At 45.6% G+C, this 15360-nt stretch overlaps 1 protein-coding gene across 6 annotated transcripts in view; it reads left to right on the top strand.

Annotated features, from left to right (window-relative positions):
* Positions 1-15360, top strand: part of Git (ARF GTPase-activating protein GIT1) — a 293327-nt gene that overhangs the window by 89354 nt on the left and 188613 nt on the right. For all 6 annotated transcript variants that reach the window (XR_012894547.1, XM_037419552.2, XM_037419545.2 and 3 more), the window contains one exon: positions 10011-10056. Coding sequence is in view for 5 of the 6 variants with exons in the window: in XM_037419552.2 (XP_037275449.2) it covers positions 10011-10056 (46 nt within the window). In the remaining variant the exon portion in view is untranslated. The remainder of the gene's footprint in view (positions 1-10010; positions 10057-15360) is intronic.

The raw sequence follows: 15360 nt of genomic DNA, 5'->3' as shown, positions 1-15360 counted from the left end.
TCACATTTTACAGTCTATCGATGTGACAGAACGGAGCGCCGAGGTGGCGGAGTGTTGCTAGCTGTTTCGCGAGACATTCCTTCATCTCCCATTCATGTGAACAGTAACCTAGAAATATTTTTCTCGTTATTAACGCTCGGTCATCTCAAAGTAATCATAGGTGTGTGCTACCGCCCACCATCTTCGTCCTCTACGTTCGTTAACGAATTGCATGATTCTGTCAATATTATTATCAGTCGATTTCCATCGTATCCATTGTTCCTTCTTGGTGATTTTAACTTCCCAAATATCAAATGGCATACCTCCCCTCCGGTTTTATCACCCTCTTCAGCGCTTTCTAAAGATTTCCTAGATTTTTGTTCTGTCTTCTCTTTGTCACAGTTAGTTACCGAACCCACCCGAGTATCATTTACCACGACAAATACTCTTGATTTGATTTTAACCACCCATCCAGACTTTGTTTCAACTATTACCTGTTTACCAGGTATTAATGACCACTCATTGCTCACCTTTGACTTACACGCTACCCCTCCTAAAGCACCAGAATGAAAAAAACTATTTGCGATTACAAAAAAGCTAACTTCGATGCTATCAATCGTGAATTATCTGAATTTACCGACGTCTTTCTGACCGATTTTAACAACCGTTCTGTTCAGTCTAACTGGGATATGTTTGCTGCCGAAGTACATCGCCTCACCATAAAGCACATACCAACCTACACTATTGCTAGTCACTCACAATCGCCATGGTACAATACCACTATCAAACGCCTGTCTAACAAGAAAAAACGCCTTTATCGTTCAGCTAAGCGCTCGCCAACTAACGATCGATGGGCCGCTTATAATACCGCATCTAGTATTTACGTCAGGGCACTCAAACAAGCTAAACATAACTTCGTCTCTAATGTATTGCCGTCAATGTTAAAAACAAATGTAAAAAAGTTCTGGCGCGTTATCAATCCCCCAAAAGATAATTACATCTTATTGCAAGACTCATCTGGTGACACAGTTCCCATCAATCAGTGTGCAACAGCCCTCAACAACACATTTGCTGCCCAGTTTACAAAAACATCTGATGTTCCACTTCCTTCCACCTTTTGCTACAATCACCTCCCCATGCCACCAATTGTAGTAGACATTTCTGGTATCGCTTCCCTTATCAACAAATTAGGCAACCATTCTTCCCCTGGTTATGATTCGATTAATAGTAAATTTTTAAGAAATACTGTAGAAATTAGTTCCATCATATTAGCCAAGATATTCCAGCAATCACTCGACACTTCTACTCTCCCATCTGAATGGAAAATCGGGAAAGTAGTTCCTATTCATAAATCTGGTAGTAAAAGTTCCCCTGCTAATTATCGTCCCATTTCCCTTACCAGTACGTGCTGTAAGCTATTAGAGCACATCATATTCTCAAACCTTGTAAATTTTTTTGAAAGTAATTCCTTCTTCACGTCATCTCAGCACGGCTTTCGTAAATCATACTCCTGTGACACACAACTGGTATCATTTACTAACAGATTACACCGCATTTTGGACAACTCATCACAAGCTGATTGCATCTTTTTAGATTTTTCCAAAGCATTTGATAAGGTATGTCATAAACTTTTACTTCACAAACTAAGCCAACTGAAACTTGATCATAACGTGTTTAAATGGATTTAATGTTTTCTCACAAATCGCTCACAATTTGTTTACGCTAACGGGTATAATTCTTGTTTTACTGAAGTACACTCCGGCGTTCCTCAGGGATCGGTAATTGGGCCTCTCTTATTTCTAATTTATATTAATGACCTCCCCTGCCACATTAAATCCAGAATTCATTTATTTGCTGATGATTGCGTTATTTTTCATGAGGTAAATAACATAACCGATTCGTGTACTCTTCAATCAGACCTTAACACTGTTGATAACTGGTGCCATACATGGTTAATGGAATTGAACATAAACAAATGTAAAGTCATGCGCGTGTCCCGCAGTGTTTGCAGTCAATTTACTTACTACTTAAACGACATACCTCTTGAATCTACTAACTCGTACAAGTACTTAGGCGTCCACATAACATCCAATCTCTCTTGGGCAATGCACGTCGAACAAATAATCAACAAAGCTAACCGTACGCTTGGGTACCTACGCCGTAACTTTTCCAAAGCTCCATCTTCATTGAAATTAGCCCTGTACAAAACATTAATACGACCTAAACTAGAATATGCTTCTTCGATTTGGGATCCCAGCCACATTAATTTAATTACATCGCTTGAGCTAGTTCAGAATAATTCCACACGCTTCATATTATCGAACTACAATCGCACTGCCAGTATATCTGCAATGAAAAATAATCTGTCCCTGCCTACCCTGTCACTTCGAAGAAAAGTTTCCCGCCTATCAACTTTTCATAAATTGTATCACCACCCCATCTTGCGCGACGAACTTATTTTGCAACCCCAGTATTTTTCCAACCGTGTCGATCACCGTCACAAGGTTGGAATTATCACTTATCGTACTAACACAGCTGCGCAGTCGTTCCTGCCTCGTTCTTCTCGCGAGTGGAACCACCTTCCTCCTGATATTGTTGCTATTAACGACAACCATCTTTTTCGTGATACCGTAGCTAACATTGTATACGCAGGACCTATTTAATGTATTTTTGTTTGTACGCTGACTTTTGCTTATATTCGTACTAACGCTGTATTTTTCCCTCCCCACCATGTACTATGTGTTATTCAATGTAATCCACTCCCCTCTGTAATGCCATTTGGCCCTGAGGGTATTATAAATAAATAAAATAAATAAATAAATCTACGCATACAATAATGGCGTACAAGCTACTACTGGGTTTTCGCCATACTTTTTTATGTACGAACGAGAACCTTCAAATACAGTAGACACTATTCTACCATCTAAACCTTATGAGTCCGAAAGTACAACTGTGTCCGAAGCTGCTCGACGTGCTGAAGAATGCCGCCAGCTTGCCCGCTCTTTTTCTACCAAGGACCAGTGCCAGCAGCGATCCCGCCTGACTGGGGACCGTTCGGCTCCAAACTTTCCGCCTGGTTCATTGGTATGGCTTCGGGCACCTGCTACTGCACGTGGCCGCTCCGCAAAACTTCTTCCTAAATACATCGGGCCATACCGCGTTGTAGAACAAACATCACTAGTCAACTATATCGTGGAGCCCATCATCCCATCCACAGACCTACGCTACCGCGGCCGAGACACTTTCCATGTCTCTCGCCTCAAGCCATATTATGACCCATTAGTCGTTTCTTCTCCCTAATCTGCCAGGATGGCGCCTTTTTCTGCGGAGGGCAATTATAGTGAAGAAGAGGGGCCTCAGCGGCATTTCTCGGCGCCTCAGGGGCATCGCCATCAGCATAAGCTCAAGCTTGCTGCGCTTGGCCGGACGCTGGTGACTGCTTCTCCTTCTGCGTTCTGCTCTGCAAATAAACCCCGTTACAAAAGCAAAGATATTGGCCTGTATTTGCTATTTGCTTGTGTGGGGACATAAAGAGATGACTTTTGATATTTTCTACAGTTAGAAAACTGTTGCAGAGTAACTTTTTAAATAATACAGTAAGATACTTAGGACACCTTACTGAGTACCGCTTTAGAAATATATTTGGGCATACCGTCTGGGCCAGAGTGTATGGTAACTTCACAAATAATATTTGGTTATGCACTTCAGAGGAGCTCAATCCAAGATTAATCAGATTTGGGTGCACGTTAAAGAACCCCAGGTGGTCTAAATTTCCGGAGCCCTCCACTACGGCGTCTCTCATAATCATATAGTGGTTTTGGGACGTTAAACCCCACATATCAATCAATCAATCCAAGATTAAGAAAAGCAGGTAGTTTGCTTCACGCAGAAAATGAAAGAGTTATGCCGTTATCGGTAGAAAAAGAAACAGATTTTATGTAAATAATGAAGGCATTTGCTGTAGCTTTCGGATTTGAGGAGAATTGGCCATTAAGAATAAACAATGAGGGCATAAACAATGTAGGACGAATCGACCTCTATAACATGAGTGTATTTTTTTTAATAAGTGTAACAAAGGCATTGCAAAAGTAGTAGTTCCTAACCTCTTGATTTTAGCTTGTGGTGATCTGAGACTGGCCCGGGACCATTTCGCAGGCATTCCGTCGTACGGCTGCACTTTTTTCTCTCCCGTGCTTCGGTATTGGCGCGTGGCAATAGATGGCACCAAACGTTGGCGTGGCGCGTGTTCCCGGGGGTCGCAAGAATCAGCGAAACCAGGTCACGTGCGCGCCGGAAAGGGGTCTCTACTCCATGGGCCAGTGCACGGTGAGCACGTTAGTTTCATTCGTCCGCGTCCCCTTTAGGAATCACCGGACTGGAGCCTGCCTGGGAGCCTAGGCATCCCCAGAGGGCATGCTTACCTGTGTGTTAGGTTTCGTACCGTACTCTAAGCCAAACAGCAGTGCCTAGTGCTTGAAGTAATCGCACCACACCAAGCCGCACTGGGCAGGCCAAATGCTTTCGGCCACTCTGAAACACCCTCATCCCACTGTCATCTTGGTCGTTCCCACCTACAGCTAGTATGGTGGTCTGCAAAGTGCAAGAGATTACCTAGGCTCCCTCACATGTTACTACAGAGCCATAGGTCTCGACGACCAGGAAGTGCTCGGACGCGTCGTCCTGGCTGCACTGACTGACTGACATGGTGGCTGGGTGGTATTGGCTTTCCGGCCACGGAGCAGCAATCCTCGATGAGTTCCGCGTGGCCTTCCTGTGCGAATTCTCAGGCCCGTCAGCCAGGCGAAGAGGCAGGTAATTGTCGGCTTGCTAGACGAGATGCTATTTTTGTTCGCCATTTGTCCAGCACTAGGGCGTCTCAAATTGTATTGGTGCCTAAAAAAAAATGGCAGTCATTGCCTGTGCGTAGACTACCGATGTCTGAGCGGAGTGACTCGTAAGGATGCCTATCCGCTCCCCATGATTAGCTCAGTTGTAGGAAACCTTGGCACTGCACGGTACTTTAACATATTAGATGCCCCCAAAAGTTACCTACAGGTCCGGATGGATGAGCGTGACCGGTGCAAGACCGCGTTCATGTCCCACAGAGGGTTATTTGAGTTCACCCGTATGCCCTTTGGTCTTTCCAATGCTCCTGCGACTTTTCAGAGACTCATGGACCGTATCCTCGGGGAAGCAAAGTGGTCTTACTGCTTGCACTACCTCGACGACATCGTGATCTATTCACGAACCTTCGAAGAACACTTGGCCCACATTGCGGATGTGCTCGAGAGGGTGAGATCCGCCGGGATGATGTTCAATCCCGCAAAGGCCCAACTAGCGCGCACCCGAGTTCAGATACTTGACTTTACGCTGGGAAAAGGCTCCATTGAGCCATACTGGAAGAAACTTCAAGCAATCCTCAATTTCCCCACGCCCAAAGACGTACATGGCCTGCGTTGTTTTCTCGGAACGGCGAATTTTTACCGGTCGTTAATTCTGTCCTGTGCCCGAGTGCAGGCACCCTTGACCAAGCTCTTGGGTAAGTCAGCTGAGTGGCAATGGGGACCTGAGCAGCATGAGGCATTTTGCCGTCTGTCTAGCGCCATTGCAAAGAGAGCACAGCGCTAACTCCCCAACCTGACCAGACCGTTTGTTGTCCAGACTGATGCAAGCGATCTGGGATTAAGAGCAGTTCTCCTACAGGAATACGATGGTGTGTTGCAGCCGTTGGCCTTCGCCAGCCGCTTGTTGATACCCGCGGAAAAGTATTGTTTTGAGACTGAGAGGGAGTGTCTTGTCATCGTATTTGCACTGTGGAAGTTTGATGTCTACCTTGATGGGACAAAGTTTGTGGTGCGAACAGATTACAGTGCGTAGCTGGCTGATGCGGCTCCGTGAGCCTGCAGGCAAGCTAGCACGCTGTGCTCTCCTAATACAGCATTATCACTTTTAGTGCAGTATCGGAAGGGGAGCACTAATGTGGTAGCTGACGCGCTATCTCGTCCAGTGTTTATTGGGAGCCTGGATCACGGTGCAACAACTGCTAGCAGTGCCTTCGCGCAAGCGAGCGGCGCAGGGGAGACGGCGGCGGAGCCGCTGAGTGGAGAAAAGGGGGAGTGCGCCGACGAGCAAATCTTCTCTGCGGGTCAGGCAAGCAGCGCGCCGTGAAGCGGGCGAGAGGGGGAGCGAAAGGGAAGCGAACCCATGACGCTGACGCGAGTGGATGCCATGGCTGCAGTCGTGAGTGGGAATGATACCAGACTTCCCTTAGGGAGAATGGAAATTGCTTTCAGCAGACACGAGTTACTGAAGGCCCAGCAAGATGATCCGTTTTGTCGCGAGTTGAGTGACGGTCTCAGGGAGACGGAGTGCCGAGACGCTGCTGGTAGTGCGGCGGGTGCAGGGGGATGGGAACCAGCGTGTGTCACTGGGTCCCCATACTTGGGGACCCAGTGACCATACTGGGTCCCCATACTGGGTTTCCATACATACTTGCTGAACCATGATGGACTCCTGCTGAAATACGTAGCCACTGATGAGGAGTCCGTGGACCTGTTTAAGGTGGTAATGCCCAAAAGTCTGAGAGGCGCACTGTTGCGAGCCTTTCACGATAAGCCCATGGCTGGTCACCTGAGTGGCTCCAAAGTTTTGCAAAACTGAGCAAGGTTGTGACTTGGCTTGGCATGAAGCGTGACATTTTTCTCTATTGCCGTTCCTGCCATGTCTGCCAAGCGATAAAATCAAGGGATGGCATGCCGTCCGGCTTGATGAAACCAGTTGTCAATGAGCGTCCATGGCAAGTAGCTGCCTGGGAACTAATAGGGCCGTTCCCTAGGAGTAAGCAGGGGTTCATACACCTGACGGTAATCGTTGATCATTTTTCGAAATGGGTGGAGTTGTTTCCGCTACAGAAAGTGACAGTGCGAGTGGTGCTACAGAGGATACAGGCAGTATTTTGTCGGTTCGGCCTTCCGAAAAGATTGATCACGGACAATGCGTCGTATTTCACCGCACGGGTGTTTGGTGATGCGTGCCATTCTCTAGAAATTGATCACTGCACCGCTTCGTCTTCCCGCTCTCTCCCTCTCCCACTTTCCTTTTTTTCTCTCCCGCTTTCCTTAACTTCAGAAGGGAGTTGGCAAATTTGGTGACCAGTGTCGTGCAATGCCAGCTCAGGGACGAGGAAGAGTTGGCAGACTGTTCTGCTTAGGCTTCAACACTTCTGGAAAGGCTTTGTCGAGCTAGTCTGAGGAGCTAATCTGAGGAAGCAGCCACCTTAGTGATTTTGCGCCGAACAGTCAAGTTTGCAACCGAATGCTCTCAATTTTACTGTCTAGTCTCAGTTGGCTAACTCCTTTATTGCCAGTGCTGCAAAGAAGTCGGCCCCGCATAGTTGCTGCTGTTAATCTTTCTTTTTCTTCGTTTGTTGTGTTCTTGTTTTTTTTACTTGATGTTTTCTTTTTTTTTGCCTGCGAAGGGGTATCGACTGCCTACTCACGAGAACAGTGAAGGACGCTCTTGTGGTGCTGGTGTGTGTGAGTGTGCGGTGCGTGAAAAGGAGAAGAATTGGTTCAACGACCCCTATGTGAACATAGGTGGCGCTGGTTGTCGCTGAGGCGAGAGTGGAGAAGCCGGAAACTTGACTTCCAGCGGTGAGACATTCTCTATCTTGTGCCGGTGCGTCGCGCAGGAACAAGAACGATGTTCCCCAGCTGAAAAACGAGTCGCTGGGAAAGAAGGAGATCCACCGAGCGAGCACCCCGGCGGTCAGAATCCATGACTTAGGCACCGCCACCGCGTCCGAAGACGCAAAGGCATAGCATGGCCACGTAGACGCGGCAGAAGGGTCAAAAGGTGCCACGCTTCTTCGTCATCAACGCACCATAGAAGGCGCAGCAACAGATTCAATGCAACCTGCCCCTAGACTGTATCCCGTGGCCATTCCGAGGCTGCACGGTGGCGGACGTCAGTGAGGCAGCAAGGGGCGCCCAACTTTCTACAAATCTCGAAGAGAGCTTCTGCGCCACGTGCCGAGTGACGGTGTACTACAAGTGCCATTACAATAGAGACATGCATGTGGCACGAACAAAGGTATCTGCTAAGGGGATGGCCACCACGGGGGATGCCACCCCACTCTGCCAGCGCTTGGACGCTGACCTGGCGGCCCTTTGCCGACGATGAAGGGGCGAGGACCTCTATTTCGTAGTACTGCTGTCAGGGCTGCCACCGCCATCAACCAGCGACGGGCCACCAGTTGACGGCGTTGCCACCATGGATGTAGACCGCCTTTTAGAACTATAGACAACGTGGGGTGCTCCCCCCACATAACTCTGCGGGCCAAATATATGTCTTGTATTTTTCAATTGTATTGTTTGTTTAATTTTTTTTCTAAGCAGCAGTTGCGAGGCTAGGCTGAGGCTAGCTGTTGCCCATTTGCATGATGTGTTTGCACGCATGGCCGACGACCGGCTGCTTTTGCGGACTGGTATATAGGGTGAATTAAGGAGAATTAAGGGATCTGAAGCGCGCCCACCACCGGGTATTTTGTCGTACGGCCGCTCCTTTTCCTTTCTCGTGCTCTGGTAACGATGCTCTGGAAATGGCGGTCGGCGTGAAAAAAGGTGCATATGTTCGAGTGAAGATGTCTGGGAATAACTTGGAGCCATTGGCGTTCTTTGGGGAAATAATTTCGTCGGTATAGCAAACCCTCCGGGTTAACGAAGTGCTGTATTTGACTGCGTGTACCTCTAGGGATGTCTTGCGAGGAAGGTCGACTTAACAAGTTGAGGAGTGAAGCGATCCACGAATCTTTTTGTTGCTCTTGAAAAATGTTGCTGACATCAAGTGCAGATACATTGTGGGTACATGCTGGACTGTCCTCGCAAGACATCCCTCCCCACATTTTAAGGGTGAGTGGTATAAAGAGTCGGAATGTCTTCGTCTAGAGCATTAAACGACATGAATATTGTAGCCGAAGTGCCCAGTGAATAAGCCGGCCCGTGGGATTGTGAGACAGGCAAACGTCGAGGTCCGTTCAGTACTTCGTTCATTGGAGCAGCCACAGGCAGGATGTGAGCTGTTGGTAGCGCCTTGGACACTTGTTCCTGGACATCCTTGTGGTTGATTACTGAAACTGCAGGGCAGCTTGTCTGGACACAATTAGGTATGTGCTGCTCGTAAGCAGGACAGGGCGATTCCCATTTTCACAGTTCTTTAATATCCTGAATTATGGTTCAGTATTGGCGTCTTTTAACGACCAGTACACATAGTTATCTTCAGCCGTTAGCCTTCAATCGAAAAACTTGAATTATCTTTCTTTCAGTAGCTTTATTGTGAATTTTAAGCTGAGATCGAACTCGTAAAGAGGTTTCAGAACATTGGAAACCTTGCGTTCTAAACAACTAGGGTTCCATCTAAGTATCCATCTTTGTTGCCACCACTCTTAAATTTTCACCAATCTGTTTGTCGATCCTGCATAGAAAAGTGCTGGTAAGGACAGGGCCAACTTTAGAGCCAGTACAAACCTCTATTTTTTGCATTTAGAATGAATCATTACCAAGTATCCCAAATGGCTGTTTTGCTACATGAACAGCAGTTTGAGCAGAAATCAATCCAAGGCATTCTGCTTGACATACGTCACTTAGCCGTGCCAGTGCTCCGAAACGCTGCGGAAAAAGACCATATGCACTCGTCATGTTAGGACAGTGCCAGTTTCGGTGACAGTGTTTGTTATCCAGCAAAAACATTACTTATGCGTATATGACAGTGCAAATGAAGTGTGTTAACATGCCTACAACTGCTGCTTACAATCATCACACTCTAGTGTACTATTCATGGGGCTAATGAGACTGATGTCTCTGCTCAAAAGCGACTGAGCATCTGCTCGGTGAGAGAACAACCAGCCAGTTCCAAAGTAAACTAGTATTTCTGCCTTATGAGTTTCATTCTGTGATATTTGGTTGCATCAAAGCATGCATTCAGGGATTTGTTACTTGATGGACTAAGCCACAACAAGTTCTTTCCCCCTGCAGAGCACCACCTGGGTCAGCACTTCATCCTGCCTGAGATGGCTGACTGGTGAGTGAATCATTTTGTGGACTCTGCAGCCAGATTGCTCTTTTATGTGATCTCCAAAGCTTTTTTTACAGGGGTCTCTGGTTATTCTCTACCATGGAACATGCCTCTTATACCAACCTCTTTCAGGGGGGGGGGGGGGGCAACCTTTTTGTTTATTGAGGCATCATAAAGTGGCTCTCTAACAATATTCAACCTTCAATTTTTTATTACATGTTTGTGTAGACTTAAGTACAGACAAACTGAAGCAGCAAGAACGGCAGTGATAACAGCTCCAGTTCTAATTTAGTCAATTCGAAAAATTCAAAATACACACAAGAAACAAATGCCCACTCTCGACTTGCTTACCGTGAGGTCACCTGACTACATTTTACACGTCCTGACTAGCTCGGTGACATAGGAATGAGTTGGAAGCGCGTGCCTATGTAGGGGAAGCTCGCACACCATTGTTGCTTGTTCTTGCTAGCGTAATATTGACCACGGCCGTACTGGAAGAGTGGCACACGTGCACTCTCTTACGGCCTGCGCTTCGTGTTTAGTTCCCCTCTTTCACCGATGCTAGTTTATGGCGTTGCGGCCCTACTCTTGCTTACCCTCGTCAGCTGAGCTACAGTACGGCCGGGGTCCAGCATAGAGGTGTGACGCATGTGCATTTCCCTCTCTTTTAGCCCTGTCGTAGCTACAGGTCGACTGAGAAAAAGGAGGAGTGAAAGAGTAGTGGGTTGGTTCAAAGCGCCCCCACTAGGCAATTGCTGCGGCAAGCTGTGAAGAATCTTTCCTATTGTTTCCTCTTTGTGTGCACAGGCTGTAAGAAAGTGCCATTCTTCTAGTCCGGCCATGTCGACCTCGTTGCCATAGTGACAAAGGTGGTGCCTGACGCCTGACTTGTCGGCACCTGAGCAGGCACTACTGTTATGAAGCATGATATTTTCTACTCTCCTTTACAACATTCAGTGTCACTCTCTCCTCTTATTCTCCTGGGTGGAACAGCCGCACCACTTGTGCTAGTCTGGGCCAAAGTTTTTTACCTGTGCCTTTCTGTGCCGAACCACGCCTGTTGTGCCCAGCTCATTTATCAGTGCCATACCGCACCGTAGCACCTGAATTTAGCTGCAAGGTGCGACAGCCATCAAGCCTCGTGCCCGAAGACATGGCTGAAACATCTTGTTTTTGGTTTCATGGAAATAGTTATAGTTTTGGTTTCATCAGGACTGTGATAGCTCGAACAGCAGCTGGGAAGTTTGATCCTCACGGTGCGGTCGGGATCGCTAGCTTGTGTGCTATTTTGGAAGGCATCAGCATGAATGGCTTGTAAACCATTCTGTGTGCTCCCTCTCAACACGAAGACTGTGTGACCGTATCCTTTTACACCAGTGTTTTGTAGAGTTACACGATATCGGATCTAAATGAGTTAGTTGCCAGCCTTGGTATATAGCATTACAATTTGTTACTATTGCATTCACTGCTTCGTCCTTGCAGTAATACTGTAATTTTTTGAATAACGACAAGGTAGTGTTCCAGAAAAAAAAAAAGATGACCATAGTGAGCTAAAAAAAAAAAAGAGAGTGGTGTCTAGTTCTCAAAACAGCCTGGCAAGGACAGGCGCAGGGAAATGCTTATCGAGCGTGCACGTTGTCTCGTTCATTTTGCTGCTGGGCTTCATTCATGCGGTTTTCAGCGGCTGACGCATGCTTGTTCAGATAAAAAAAAAATATAAGGGCAGCTTCTCATGGCTAAAAAGTTCAATTCAGCGCGAGGGCAAAGTGATGAATGCAATAGGAACAAACCGTAATGTTATGAGAAATGAGGCTGTCGGCTAACTCTTTTGGATCCGACCTCATGTAACTCTACAAAAAGCTGGTGTAAAATAATACAGTCGCTTCAGGGAGAGCAATCCCTTTGGCCCACTCTCTTCGCCTTGAGAGCGCAGCACATAGCAGTGTATACGAGCCACTTGCCGGCAGCAGCCAAGCTAGTGCGTGCGCCAGCGATTGCAAGCGCGCCCTTCATCTTGCATTTTGCAATGCTGGGTGGGGTGTTGAAAGCGGGCAGCGATGTTTTCGCATGCAGATGGGCTGTCTTGTTTGATCCCTGCTTCAGGCATGTTCGTCGCCTCGATTGTGTGCACATTCTTTTACCCGCGGGTAGAACAGATGATGCGCAGGTGGGCATTATATGTACTTTATACGGGACATGACAGCAACAACACTGACGAAAACCCATTGAGAAGGGCTCGAGGTGCACATATTATTGTTGTCGCAATAATAAGGCTGTTGCACAATTTAGCTGAGCTGTTAAAAATTGCAGCATTACACTAATGTTGTTTCAAAAGTGCTGTGAAATGGGGCTACATCTGTTCTGAGCATTCTGACAGCTCCAAACTTGCTCAAAAAAGCCTACCTAGCTGCTCTAACCCTGCTACAAAATGTACTTTTGCCTGTCCCATGTACCACTCCCAAACGCAGATACCCTGTTCCACCCCTGTATTCTAAGAAATAAATTCACGTAATGACCAAAGCGGTGAAGTACTGCTGACCCTTCGTGAGTTGTTCAGTGAGCTTCTCGAGGGTGCATTGCACCCCTTCAAAACAATCAAAAGCCTAGCATACGTGCGAAAAGAGACATCTCACAAAGTTGCCAAAACAAGAAGAGGGAAGAAAGATTTTCGTATAGACCCGCGTAATTTCAAAATTCAGAGGCAGATTAGTAGCTAGCCATTGTCTGTGTCATGTTTTCTAGTTGCAGTGATTTTTTTGTTATGGCCGCATTGGTTTGGGGTTCAGGGAAATAGCACAGGAAAGAAAAATTAAAACACCTTAGTAATCTCAGTTCTGATAGCTCGTCTTCTAAGTTGACTTTGCTCCAGTCATGGGCTGGCAGCCATCCTCTGTCATTTACACCTGCAACAGTTCTGGCAAGCGCCACTACGTGCTGATGCTAAGTCACTTTATATCAGTGCTTAGACCTATGTCAAATTGTCACCAGCTATCACTCTGCGCAAAACAGAAATTAGGTGCTTCAGAAGTGTTGCAGTGCCCCTTTACTTAAATTTTAGTATTTCTTTACACTTTATTTACACTATAGTACCATTCAGGCATTACAGTGGGGGATGAGGTGGGGGGTTTACACAGAGAAATAATACATCATACATTTCAATAACATTGACAGATGAAGGAAAAAAAAACAAGAAAAAAACAAAATTTGAACATGATTACTATGAAGAAACAGTAGCCTACAGTGTTGTCAATGCACATGAATGGCATAAAGATCATCTAACCTAGACAAAGATAGAAAAAAACCAACATAAAATTATACTGTACAAACATAAAAAATACAAGAAATATGGGATAAGAACTAAACATCGCATAAAATTCCACTGCAGCCGAAGACAGAATGAGATGTCAAAGAGCGGCCGCAACAGCTTCGTTATCTAGTATGCTGACAATGTCAGCAGGCAGGCGACTCTATTCAGAAACTGTTTTGGAGAAAAAAGTTCTTTTCAAGAGATTAGTTCTACGGCTATATTCTTTAACCTCGAGCTCATGATGTGCTCGTCTTAATAAATAATGGAACGGTAGAATGTATTGATTATGGTCTATTCAAATGTGGCCATGATATAAGTTGTGAAAAAGCTTCAAGCGCGAAACAAATCCTGATTGCTCCCATTTTAATGTTTCTTCTGTAACAGTAATGCTAAGGTTTTTTTCATAGCTATCAATAATGTACTTTGCACCCATGTTCTGAACTCGCTCAAGCTTGTTGCAATCAGCATTTGTAGGAAGGTGCCACACAGTGCACCTCTACTCTAAAATTGTTCTGACGTAGCTCAGTATAGGCTAAATCAAAGCCATTTGAATAACTACAATGCTTAATGCAGTTATGTTACAGCCATGTGTCAGAGTAGTCCACTTGGGTCCCTTGGGGCCTGGGGAGGTCGGAACATTAACTAGCACTGTGCAATTCACTATGAAGTGTCCTGAATGGGCACCTTAGCCCCCCCCCCCCCCCCCCCTTTTTTTTTTAAATTTCCTTGCTAAGGAGTTTCAGCAGAGCACTGAATGCAATGTTGCTCATGAAGTTTTTGTGAATTAAAATTTTAAATAATGTGAATTGAAGACACAATATGTTTCTAAAAATGGCTTTGTCTTGCCCTGAGAAACTTATTCAGCTGCATAAAAATAACATGTTGCCCATCATTTGCAGTGCAACAGTAAATCAGTGCAACAGGAATTCATTGCTGTCAAACACATAGAAAAGCAAGGCCTACTAGCACATGCGCAGTTCACATCGTCATGTCTGCTTGAAGAAAAACTCAAAAGATTGGTTAACCTTTTGTGGTTTCATCAATATTTTTCACATGACAACCGAAATTAAGTCTGAGCAATCGCTGAATATCTTGCTTAGAAATATACTATAAAGCAAGTTTTGCCAAGATATGACCATTAGTTTACGAGAAAAAAGTAGGACGTATGTGTCCTGTTGACCCGTGAAGTGTTTATGAAAAATTGGGACAACACCTGTATCATTGTCTCACGAGGGCACCAAGCTAAGGAAGTCGGAATTCTATCCTTTTGCCGAATTTCTAGAACAAAAAGGCCCGATGCAATTGGTACAAAGAGACTTTAAAAACTGTGCAAAGAAAAATTTGTTGGGTACCTTATTTTCAGATGTGGTACACAATCTGTGCCTCTGCCTGTTGTGTTCAGCCCAGTGGCTCTGTCTGAGGCCTTCGCATGCATCAACTGTTTTAGCTTATTTCTGTCTCTGGTTGATGTAGATAAGGATGAACACCTCAGTTGTGCCAGAATTACTGCCCATATATAAAATTGTGGTCATGGATCACGGCAAGCCACATCGACCTGATGTTGATGAATGCAGTGAATCTTGTACGTATGTTTACAACTGCTGCATCAGCTTCGTGAACTCTATCCAGGCCTGAGATATTAGCTTTTCTCATAGATTTTGTGCATTTGTCTTCTCTTTCGCTTCCTCACTGTCACCAATTTTATCATTCTTTTCCTTTGGCAAAGGCTTGTCAAAGCATTTAGAAAAGGCATTTTAGCTGCAGCTCTTTCTAAGTATCACTGCGTTTAGAGTGGTAAAAAAAAGATAGAGAAGAACTTGAAGGCCTTCTCCTCAGCAAATTGCTGTTTCGTTACGCAATACTGTCCTTTTAACTTGAAAAAAACAGCTGTGTGTGCATGTTATGTAGTTGAGTCAAGTAAGGAATTGCTTCATCTTTCATCAAGTGCATTTCGAATATGACTTTTGGCCTATGTACTGTTACAATTTCGAAAGAAAATACCT

Source organism: Rhipicephalus microplus, chromosome 3 (assembly GCF_043290135.1).
Source record: "Rhipicephalus microplus isolate Deutch F79 chromosome 3, USDA_Rmic, whole genome shotgun sequence".
Classification (NCBI taxonomy): domain Eukaryota; kingdom Metazoa; phylum Arthropoda; class Arachnida; order Ixodida; family Ixodidae; genus Rhipicephalus; species Rhipicephalus microplus.
This window is presented reverse-complemented; position numbering and strand designations above follow the sequence as displayed.